The sequence below is a fragment of the Salarias fasciatus genome, chromosome 5 (assembly GCF_902148845.1).
Source record: "Salarias fasciatus chromosome 5, fSalaFa1.1, whole genome shotgun sequence".
NCBI classification, from domain to species: domain Eukaryota; kingdom Metazoa; phylum Chordata; class Actinopteri; order Blenniiformes; family Blenniidae; genus Salarias; species Salarias fasciatus.
The window spans coordinates 22,902,581-22,914,300 of record NC_043749.1 but is presented as its reverse complement, the minus strand read 5'-3'; the positions used below and the strand labels follow the sequence as shown (position 1 = coordinate 22,914,300).

Below are 11,720 nucleotides of genomic sequence, written 5' to 3'. Positions count from 1 at the left end.
GACACACAAACAGTCACGGCTATTCATTCATTTGATTAATTACTTTTCCACACTCTCATTTTACACAAATGACTTCCATCCTACTTTGATTGGTTAACAAGCCAAATGTTTTACATGGTTATTTGCATTAATTTCCATTCAGCAGGCCCATTTGTAGACATAGTTTTTGAAGTTTGTAATATTAGTCTATATTGTCCATCAAATGGATTTGTTTCAGTTGGCTAAGCAGTCAGTCACAGCTGTCGACAATGTCTATTGAACTGTATTTATCAGAGGAGGGATGATTAATCTTTAAAGAACAATTAAAGATTCAGGAAAAAAAGGTATTCTAAAAACTTTGACTGACCCAAAAGAGCAAGCAAGGAGCAGCAACTGGAATTTCATCTGCTGTGACGAAAGTGATGATTATCATCACATGATCACGTCATAAACACAAGACTGGTTGCTGATAACAGGTGGAAGACTGGTGGTTCTTCAAAGCAGATGTTAATAAGCCATTCTGTGCAGTCTGCATGTTCTCCCTGCGCACGTGGGCTTTCTGCGGGTACTCTTTCTTCTCCATAACATGGGGTCGAGGTTACCTTGTGACTGTATCTGGGATCGCCTTACCCACCCTGCAGGTCGCACTGAGCTCCCGTGCAACTCCTGGGAGTCTGAACTCGGGTCTAAAACGCCCAATGACATTATCCTGACTTGCGCATGCGCGCTGCATCAAAGAGGAAGCACAGCGAGCCTGTCACAAGTTTTAAGTTTGTATTTTGAAATAAGAAGTTTCTTGATACGGAGGATCACTCACCTTTATCAGGAGTGTGCGGACATGAATTCACTCCTTTAATGACCGGATCTGAGCAGCGCACCGTGTGATCGGACGGGAATGACCGCTGGAGGACTTTGATAACGTGAGTTTCATTATGTTGAGTTAAAAAAGAGAATTTGTGAGAGTTTCTCTTTAAATCTGTCCGTTAAATACTGACAGAACTGCACAGAAAGGTGTAAATATCCAAATTATGCTAATCTCTATGCTAAGATCAACTAGCTAACGATAATAGTTGTTGATAGATTTTTCCATTTTATCCTCAGGTGTGTTTTCTATTTAACGACAGCCGATTTATTTCACACATTGTTAAGTATTCTCTCCACTAATGAGATCTGATGTTGGAGCAGGCTAGTGTCTCAGTTCGGAGGATATGTGTTAAATGTTGGGGTTTTACAAAGGAGTTTGGTCTGTTCCGCCCACTCAGTCAGAGTGAGTTTCTTTGAGTTTCATTTCTTCACTGGGATTTTTTTTTTATTTCCTCCTCTCTGAATCACAACTTTATCTGTCTTTATGTAACAGTAATTCACTGACACTGGTGGAACTCATGCAATGCTATTACTGTCCAACTTTGCCTGTATTATTTAATTCAGAATATTATTATTCTTATTATTAACTTATAAATAATACAGCTAAAGTTATCAACTCGTGTCTTACAGGGTGGTCAGTGTAGATACAATGTAATGTAGTAGTTAATTAAAAGTCTTTTTAGATTTAATTTCTATGAATCTGTATCCCCTCTGTTATCATCTAGTCTAAGTGAGACTAAAGAGAATTCAGTGTTGAAAAGCTTTTCCAGAACTTTATTTTTCAGGGCTGATTTGGTGGGTCGCATTTGTCGATCTAAAACGTCAATGTGTCCTTTTATAATTTCAGACACACCAAACTGGTTCATACTGAAATGTAAAAGTATTTCGTGCTTCTGAAAGCTCTTCCTTTTCTGCGATTCAGATTTAACCAGATGCAAGTGCTGCTGCTCTTCTGATCACGTGCTTTTTTTGGTTCCCAGCAGCAGCATTCAGAAGCATTGTTGTCTTTGACCTGCTATGATGTTGGAATGAAGAAGTGAAATAAGATCATGTGTCCAGTCAGGTGCATTCAGGCTCCATCTGAATTCCAGACGTGTTGATATGCAGAGTTCATGAAAACACAGTTCACTGCAGTTCAGATAATCTTAGTGATATGTATTTTGCAAGTGTCAATATTGAAATAATGTTTGAAATACATCATGCAGCCCTGCTCAAGACAACGTGGTTAATAATTTTAGTACCCAAACCAGAACACAAATGCAGTAGAGGCGAGCTCTAGTAAAAGTCTGAATACATATTTGTATGCATAGAGGCAAAGCCAAAGTTTTCTTCATGGGTTATCTGTTTTAATCTGTCATATGTGTTTTTTATATGCTCCATATGCCCTTTATATGCTTTATTTTTGTTTAATACTGTAAATTTAATAATCCTCTGTCTCCCGTCTCAAGTCTCATGCATGCTTTGATTCACATCATGTGGTCATTTCTGCTTTAATACTGGACTATGAAAATGTAATAGATGTAATAATAATAAGGTCCCTCTTTATCCTGCAAATCTATGGCGCCCCCTAGGGGCGGCCCTCAGCACACTTTGAAAACTAATGATGTTGTATTGAACAGGATACAGTGGACCATCACACACCACACACACACACACACACACACACACACACACACACACACACACACCGGGAGGAGGCCATGTGGTGGTTCCAGGAGGGCCTCTGCATCCTGCCGGCAGCCCTGGTGATCTGGACGGCGGCGTCCTTCGTCTTCGCGTACATCACGGCGGTGGTGCTGAAGCATGTGGACCCTCTGGTGCCGTACATCAGGTCTGACCTGCAACACACTCCGAGTGCACGTGGCGAGCGCTGCACTTTTAATGATGAGGTCTGTAGTAGGTCTGTTAAATCTGAATCATTAAGATGAACTTCTCATCACTGTTGCAGTGACACGGGGACGGTGGCACCTGAGAGATGTGTGTTTGGCATCATGTTGGACATCTCAGCCTTTTTAGGTAACACACACAAACACGCCCACACACACACACACACACACACACACACACACACACACGCACAGTCTTGTATTTCTATCCTTGTGGGGACCGTCCATTGACTCCCATTCATGTCTAGCCCCTAACCCTGACCCTTACCCTAACCCTAACCCACACCACAACAAAGCCTAACCCTAAAGAAATGTTTTTGCACTTTTACTTTTTTCAGTAACAACAACATGGTCAAGAAAACACTGTTTCTCCTACTTAGGACCGGAAAAAGGTCCCCACAAGGCACGTCGTTCCACGTATTGCTATCCTTGTGGGGACATTTGGCCCCGACAAGGATAGAAATACAAGAACACACACACACACACACACACACACACACACACACACACACACACACACACCTAAATTCTCAGAATTCTTTAAAAAAGGATAAACTAACATCTGGATTCATTGATAATAATATTTTCGCTCCTGGACTTGCTCCACGCGTCCTGCTGTGGCCGTGTTCGCAGGCATAGCCACAGTCTACGTGCGCTACAAGCAGGTGGAGGCTCTGACCGATGAGGAGGAGCCTAAAGTCCACAGATTGAACGGCTTGGGGCTCGTGTTGGGCTTCATCAGCTCCTTCGGGATGTGCGTGGTTGCCAATTTCCAGGTGGGTATGAGTACACCAGATGTCATTTCGATGCCTGTCATTTTGATTGCTTCTATAGATGTGCTTTGTTTGTACAAACATACAGCCAGTGTTAAGAGTTGATGTGTGTCAGAGCAGAAGACCACCCTGTTCTCCATGCACCTGGTGGGCGCCGTGCTGACCTTCGGGGTCGGAGCTCTCTACATCCTGGTCCAGACGGGGCTGTCGGTCCTCATGCAGCCCCACATCCACAGCAGGACCATCTACCTGGTGCGTCTGGGCATCGGACTGTGGACCCTGACCAGCATCGTCAGCAGTATCCTTGAACCGGGCGTCAACGTTCATCACCATCATCAGGAGGGAAATTACTCACGAAGTCAGATTTTACAGAATAAAGTGTATCACAGTAATGAATCAGTGAAGCACTGAAAGCAGTGAGCCACTGAAAACATTTTGACTTTGAGTTGTGATTCTTAAGAGCGGCTCAGTGTTCATATCCTCCGTCATCATGTACAGCAGCCTGGTCGGAGTGGACGTCGTTAACAAGCTCCACTGGACTCCCGGAGAGACGGTCAGTAGCTGCCCTCCAGCTGCAGATGACTGTTTTCCTTCGATTCTGAGTTGAAGGTTCAGTTCTGGAAGTAAAAGTTTTCTGACACTCAGGTCGGTCCTCTGTTCCTTTCAGGGTTATACGCCTCACATCATCAGCACCGTGTCTGAATGGTCGCTGGCTTTCTCCTTCATCAGCTTCTTCCTCACCTACATCAGGGATTTCCAGGTACTTTTCTCGCCGTTCAGCAGCTGAAGGTTTCGGTACATTAGGCCTGGTGTGACGGATTGACTGAAAACCGTCACATTCATCATTTTAACCCAGCTGCTAGGAGGAAGATGAAATTCTTTCTCTATCAGTTGGACAACCTCAACCTTCCCGCTGATCATTTCTTTGATCTGTTCTGTTCTTGATGAAGAAAATAACCCTGCGAGCAGAAGCAGACCTGCAGAGCAGCCACCTGTACGACTGGCCACACCACGGCGTCGTCTCGTCACGCCCCCAAGCGGGAGGTCTCCGAGTCGTCCCCGCTGCTGGCCGGAGCCACATGACCGCGGCGGGTTTCACCGTTTTTAGACGTATTTGAAGGCTTTTTAGAGAGTATATCCTAACGCTGTGGTCCGTTCAGCCGAACACGTCTTTCCTCTGACGCTGCTGTTGGTTCGGGTCAGAGGTGATCTGAACGAACCCTGTAAATTCAAACATGAAGCTTTTGCACTTTATGATATCAGATTTGAAAATTTATATTTATAAATCTTAACCACTTTTTATTTACATCTCTGATTGAAAAAGTAATGTATTAAATGCTGATTCTGATCCAGTTGATTGATAAACTGTTTACAAGTTGAGTCTATTCGCTTCAGTTTAGATTTCTAATGGATCTGATAATGATTACTTCACAGAACATTTATTGAAGGTAGATTTATGACTTCACCAAAACTTCTAAAACAATGAACAGAGCAATAAAACCTGCGGTTAAATATATTTACCCTTTTTGTTTACAAAATCCTGAAAAGGAAATATCAGGACTTTTAATAAGTGCTGTCTTTTCTATTTCATGATTACAGCTTTTTCTATTCATAATAAAAAATGCTGTTTATCTAACGAGCCTCACAAATGTGTTTTTCTCTCCTGAAATGCTGCATTTTATATTTTGATATGAGAATCGGCCACCTGATATAATCTTTTACGAAAGAATTGTCCTGTGTGTTTTAAAACTATCATGTTTAATGATCGTATAATTTGGGAGTGTCCTGTTGCAGTGTTTTAAGACGGATGTGAAGCATACCTCTTAAAAAACTGTGTCATGTTAAAAGAGTTAAATTGTGGCTCATTCGTGTTACTTGAAAAAACGAACTGGATTCAAAACATATTTCCATAGTTCCATTGTTTCTTCTCTTCAGCTGTGCATTTCTAGTTGATTCTTAGTCAAGGTGTTTTTTTCCTCATGGTGGACTTCAGAGTCCTGAATCTGCTCAGTGTCTGCTTCTTGTTCTGGTTCACTCAGGTCACTTTGCTCCTAAATAGAGGAACTTTAAAGGTATCAGTTTCAAACTTCAGTACAGGCTGCTCTCGCATCTTGCTGGTGCTGAGATCCTTGTGCTCCTCAGTCTCTGGAGGTTCTGGTTCTCCATGGTCCTCTGGAAACTGCAGAATCCTGGTTCTTCCTGTTTCTCTTTGATCTGTGGAGGTTCTGGTTCCTCCTGTTCTAGACAGTAGTTTGTTTCCCGTTTAAAGAGCTGCTCCTCCCTACAGTGACGGTGCTGTAGAAGCTCTGCAGGGACAAAAAAGTACAGGATAAAATTTTAGTTGCATTACTTCTCCAATTCCAGTTAAAATAAAAAATAAATAAATAAAAACCTGGGACTCCATGCTTCAATCTAATTTAAAAAAATAAAATACAGCTTTTAAATGTTTTCAGGAAATGCCTCTTCAGAAAACATCAATGTCCACAACCATCAACCACCACCTCCATCACTACCAGACCCATGAGCAAGGCAGTACTGGGAGCACTCTCTAACAGGCTCAGAATAGATAAATGTCCCCTGCAGGGTTTATTATACTTAGAAAATAAGATTTACAATAAGGAGTAGCTGTGAAGTAGCAGTAATGTACGCGTGTGTGTGTTGTCCTGAATACGACAGTAAGCACACCTGGACAATAATCCTGTTATCTCATCAGCACCTTATCATGGATTATCTCAGTGAAGGACAAGTGTTCACGAACAGACTTAGACAAATTTGTGAACAATATTTGAGAGGAGAAGGTCTTTATAGGCAGAAAAAGTCTTGGATCTTTGAGTTCAGCTCATGGAAAAAAAAAAAACCCTTTGAGTCTATTTTTTTTCTTGGTGTATTTACAGCCGACTTGAGGAGGAATGTTTTATTGAAGGGGAATAGAGATGTGTTTTTCATTCAAGTGTAGTGCTGGAACTCATCTTCTGGTTGCTAATTTGTTGCTGTGGACTCTCTGGAGAAGACAAGACAAAGTCACTGATGTGATGGATGGATGAGACGAGACAGGCTACATTTAGAAAGCAAAGTCTGCTCATTTCTAGAAAACTGGCAGTAACTGTGGGGTTTACAAAATAAATGAGGAAACTCATTCAAATACATGGCAAGTTTTATTTTTCTCAAAAAACTATTACATTTCTATGTAAAGCGGACATCTTAACAGCAACCCCCTGATTTAATTCCAGCTGAGATGTGAAATTTGTGGAATACACAGACACTAAAACAAGATCAGGGAGTTTATCCTCAAAACACAGAAGCCGATTTAACAAGCATTAACTTTGGCAACCTGACCCAACATCATTCAGATTTGAAAACCCTGATTACGCTGATCTTCTCCATCTATACTCCAAAATATAGACACCTGGTAATTAAATTTATTATTTCAACATATATACAATCATAACAATAAATAATTATGCTAAAATTAGAGAAGCAGTTTTGTTTATTGAGCAAAATCAAACATCGGCTTTCACCTCTGATGCTGTAGGCTGAACTCGTCCTACTTAACCCAGTTCGGAGATCCCTGCCTCTCTGTAAATGAAGCCCAGTCTTAGAAGTAAGACAGCTTTTGAAATACAGCAGCAGCATCTCGTCCTCTATAGACCCACAAGTCATGTGATTTTCAACAAAAACCAAATTTGTGCCGCAGAGCATTTAGTGAGCGCTTCAGCTGAGATTCTGATTTAAGACGAACAAAAACGAGGAGCTGTGTCTGTTCACGCTCCAAAGAGGCCCCTCCCTGTCCCACAGATACAAGAAAAATCGCTGCCTGCATCGGTGGTTTTGAGTTGTTGCGTTGCGCCAACACACTTGTTGTCCTGCAGAGCTCGAAGAGGTCACATTCAGCTGTGCTGGAGCAGAGACATGTCAAGCATCATTGTTGCAATGCTGCTTCTGAATGTCAAACTTTCAGCCGACTGGGAGATTTGAGGCATTGTGATCAGCAGCACTAATTCAGCATTAAACGTGACTAAAGTACAGTAATGTACAAAAGTTTTAACAACCAGAAAGAAAAGGGTGATTATCACCATGACTAATGCATCGTTCTTCTCTTCATTGCACGGAACTGTCCCAGATAAAACTCAAATCAGGCCTTCATATTTGGAGGACGCTCTTTTCTGAAAACTTTTGCACAGTACTGTAAATCACTTGAGGATTCTTATAATGGATTTGCTTCAAACTGTCTCATTTGGAGACATTTTCTGGCTTTGGCACAAAACGACCCAAATATTGTGCCCGGTCTTGTTAGTTTTTCCCCTCTGACCAGGGAAAAGGCATCGGTGAGCACAGCAGCAGGCCAGTGTTTAAGCCACTGAACACGTTGCACATGTGTGAAGGTCTGGGATCATTGCAGCAACCATCTAGGAGGGGAAAACTGGTTCAATTGCTGGAGGTCTTCATAAAGCTATGGCACGGACGCATCCAGGACAGCTGCGGGGAGTCAGGCGCTGATCTCCACCCGCTGTCGTGTTTGCAGACGTGTTCAGTTCTCTGAGGGAGACGGGAGGCGGAACCGGGCAAGAAACATCGGAGGGCGTCATTATAAGGCATCAGTGGGCGGAGCCACAGGAAGGCAGTGGAGCTCCGAAAGCCTTCCATCAGAGCCCGTGTCTGCGTCACCCCTCCAGCTCTGAACTATACGTTTCGTTCGGCCGGAGGGTTAAAAGGCCGATCCGTCGCAGATGATGTTCTGGCCTCGGCCTGGGAACAGCTCCATCTGCCAGTACCGAGGGTCCGCATACACTGCAGAGACAGACGATCACAGCTATTAGACTGCAGTTTCAACGCTCATGTTCTTAAATATTTTACTCCCAAATATTAACGTCTCCCGTATAGAAGATATTACATTAAATTAATTTAAACGCAGCCATATGTGAACTGGAAGTGATGAGTTTTCACCAGGGGTAAAATGAATTCTGAACGGTAGAATACACTGAATGGTTCTGTTAGATGGGAGATTAGAGTCATGCCATTTCCTTTTCTGAAATCTCAAGTAATACTTTTATTTTCCTTCACTCAGAAATATTATTTTAAAAACAGCTGTGCTACTTTTTCTCAGCTTTGTGCTTAATAATAAAAATGTTTTGGTAAATGGGTAAAAAGAGAAATGCATTTGAGAATTATGTGAAATTCTATTTATTTATTACTGCTAACAATCAAGCGGCATGATGGACATTTTGTAATATTTTTGTTGTAAGTGAGTTGCAAACAGAATTAATGGTTTAGTCAGGGATCTCAGTCCTAAGAGAGGATTTTCTGCTTTAAAGTAAAAAAAAAATAATAATAATCATACAACATCACACTGGACTAATACGTTGGTGTAGAGGTGCTGCAGAACTTACCCATGTCTCCTGGTGAGAGCCACAGGTTGAAGGAGCTGCAGTGTTTCTGGCAGCGTTGAACCGGCAGCACTCGAACCGTTGGTAGCCCCTCGCCCACCACCAACCAGCCCAGGACCCCGACACCCTGAAACAGAGGCAGTGCAGAGCTCACACAGCCTGAGAGTCTGTTTGTGGGGGAGGACTCAGTAGTGAGATCATTTTTCGATCCACAGTTCAGTGCTGCAGTGACGCGACGTCCGAACCTGTGGACTCACCTTGCTCTGGGAGTTTGTGCTGTGAGTGACGAGGCAGCGCTGCAGGATGGTCCCAGCACTGTCCAGCAGGGGGCAGAGTTCAGCCTTCGGGAAGAGCCACCTTAACACTTTCTCCCTGGTCCCAGAGCTGAACCTCCTAGAAGACAAGCCAGCGGATTACTGTCTTCATAATAAATCACCTTCATCATCAGCAGCAGCACTGAAACGTCTTTGTACCCTGAAGAAAAGCAACTTTAACTACAGGTACCAGGTACTTTTGGCTGAAATAAGACAAATATGGACTTTCAAAAAGGGAATCGAACATAAAGTGAGTGGAACTGCGTAGCGTACCAGAGCAGGGTGAAGTTGGCGGGTCCCTGAGGCAGGCCCTGGTTGTTACTGTGCAGTCCGTCGTCGTCCTCCAGTAGGATGGACATGGAACCGGAGTGAGCCAGGTAGAGCTCCTCCAGCTGCTGCCGCTGGATGCTGAGGGACTCGCCGCCCTGCAGGCAAACACACACCAATGGAAAATATATCCCACTGAAGAGACGCAGGATGTGCAGGTGAAAAGAAAACTCAGAGAAGCTTTGAGGGAGACTTTCACTTCATCGTATATGACTTGATAGACAGACTGATTGACCTCTGACCTTGAGCAGGACGAGCTGTGGCCCCCGGCGCAGAGTCACGGTCCCTCTGAGGCTTTCTGGGACCTCCAGAACTGAGGAGATTTCTGCACAGCCTGAACAGTTCACCAAACTCTGCCTGAGAGAGCCGGCGCTCCACCACTCATGGAAACCTGCAGCAGAGGAAAAAAAAAAAAAAAATCAGTCAGTCAAGCTCATCTTTTATCACAGAGTAAAGAAAACGTAACTAAGCCAAAAAAAAAATCTGTGAATATTGTGTCAATATTTCAAATCTGAATTTTGTGATTTTTAATATTGTTTACAACACACTTGCAACATTCATCCTGACAGACTGTTTAAATGAGGAAGCAGCCTGCCACAGCCAAACCTGGCTGAATGAGCATGATCCCTACTAACTAAGTCTCAAATCTTCCAGTTCAGCACATGAGATAGTTATGGTGCATTGAAAAGAAATCATTTCAAAACGAATTACGTTGCTAATCTGTCCAGGGTAAAGAGGTATTGAACCTTGTCCTTTACAGAGTAAAAGGACATCTGAACCACTGCAATCGTGCCACACACCCTGCAGGTTGTACTTCTTGGCGATGGGCAGCGAGAGCAGACGGACGTGGCTGAGAGGGGACGACCAGTTGTAAGAGCCCAGGTTGACCAGTCCCAGCTGGGGGGCATTTTGAGGGTAGGTGAAGGCCAGCACCACCACCAGCAGGAATCCCACGGCTACCACAAACTGCAAAAACAGCCAATGAATTAGATGAGAATGCTCCATCTCTCAAGACACATTTAGCACTGGTGCAGTGTTTCTTTTAAGAGCAAATTAACAACAATACAATAATGTTATTACTAAAAAAAAAAAAAACTTTTTGGATACTAAATGCTCACACAAACAGTCCATCAAACTCATCTTCACAGGAGATACATCATTCAGATATATTCAGTGTTTTCATATTGATCGTAGTCATTGACGGAAGGCATCTTGTGCAGATTTAGAGAGCCTGACCTTGATGGTGGCTCTCAGGATGGGGAACTGTGGGGGCTCCCTCCTGGGCTCGTTGGTTTCCAGGACCTGCTTGATGAACCTCTCGATCTCCCTCTCAGACATGCCGTAGCGGTAGCCTGACTGGCGAAGGATGTCGATGCTCTCCGACAGTTTGTCGTAGATGCACGGCTCGCTCGTTGTTGTTCCCATGACGACAGGAGACCGGACCGGCTACTTGTTGGTCAAACACGTCGGTCTTCGGCTGGTTGCAGGAGCATGGTGTCGCCTGTGAAATCATTTGAGATGTTAAAAAGTGCCAGCTAGTTTTCATAATGTCTATCAGTGTTTGTTGGTATTTGGATATTATTCTGCTGCAGTGCACACATTAAAAGGAAAGAGATCTAATAATTTTCATACAGTTAAAAAATTCAAGCAATGAAACTGCTGTATTATTTCTCATTTCTATGCACTTGTTAACCACCATTTAAATCAAAATGTTATAACATCTCACAGGTCTGGATTATAAGGATAACCACAACAATGCATTTTACAGTTCCAAAGAGGGATTGTTGTAAATTTAGAGATGTAATTTTACCTTGTAAAGGATTACAAGGTTGTTGTTTTTATTATATAAGAGCTGGATGATGCACCACTTTGAAGTTTGGCTTCCTATTGTCTTTATTTTCAATGCTGATCCTGATTGTAACCCCATCACACTGCTTACAGGACACCAGAGCAGTTTAGGATGTAACAACTGGATTGTGAAAGTTTTATTAAGACACACAGTAGGATGTCTTGTGTCATTAATAGATTTTTATTTTTTTTTAACTTTTGGACAGTTTTCAGTTCTAGGGAAATTGTATTTTATTGTTTTCTTCATATTGACTTAAAAGAAAACAAAATTGAAAAGATATTTCAGGACAAAACGTGAAATTAAGAAAATTGGAGATATTTTTGTTGACCCATTTGATCCAGGAC

The 11,720-nt window shown here is 42.7% G+C and overlaps 2 protein-coding genes across 2 annotated transcripts; one reads left to right on the top strand and one right to left on the bottom strand.

Moving 5' to 3' along the window:
- Positions 1 to 691: 691 nt before the first annotated feature.
- Positions 692 to 4,979, top strand: LOC115388044 (DNA damage-regulated autophagy modulator protein 2-like). The gene is given in 9 exon segments (XM_030090977.1): positions 692 to 899; positions 2,463 to 2,674; positions 2,792 to 2,859; positions 3,363 to 3,505; positions 3,623 to 3,800; positions 3,973 to 4,055; positions 4,170 to 4,262; positions 4,453 to 4,533; positions 4,535 to 4,979. Coding segments are annotated over 8 exon segments (828 nt in total). The 5' UTR covers positions 692 to 899; positions 2,463 to 2,543; the 3' UTR covers positions 4,586 to 4,979.
- A 3,196-nt stretch (positions 4,980 to 8,175) lies between these two features.
- On the bottom strand, positions 8,176 to 11,032 carry LOC115388036 (bombesin receptor-activated protein C6orf89 homolog). The gene is made up of 7 exons (XM_030090967.1): positions 10,764 to 11,032; positions 10,328 to 10,493; positions 9,770 to 9,918; positions 9,474 to 9,625; positions 9,144 to 9,279; positions 8,890 to 9,013; positions 8,176 to 8,290 (listed from the first exon to the last, which is right to left on the bottom strand). The coding sequence occupies exons 1-7, from the start codon at positions 10,950 to 10,952 to the stop codon at positions 8,208 to 8,210; spliced, it is 999 nt and encodes a 332-aa protein (XP_029946827.1). The 5' UTR covers positions 10,953 to 11,032; the 3' UTR covers positions 8,176 to 8,207.
- Between the last annotated feature and the right edge of the window lie 688 nt (positions 11,033 to 11,720).

What these genes read in the sequence shown, in the direction of transcription:
- LOC115388036 (XM_030090967.1), bottom strand. Translation starts at nt 10,952, where the DNA reads ATGGGAACAACAACGAGCGAGCCGTGCATCTACGACAAACTGTCGGAG. An exon ending in TCCTGAGAGCCACCATCAAG is followed by an intron (nt 10,494 to 10,763) that starts GTCAGGCTCTCT and finishes CTGTTTTTGCAG; the next exon opens with TTTGTGGTAGCCGTGGGATT. An exon ending in CAAGAAGTACAACCTGCAGG is followed by an intron (nt 9,919 to 10,327) that starts GTGTGTGGCACG and finishes CCTCTGCTGCAG; the next exon opens with GTTTCCATGAGTGGTGGAGC.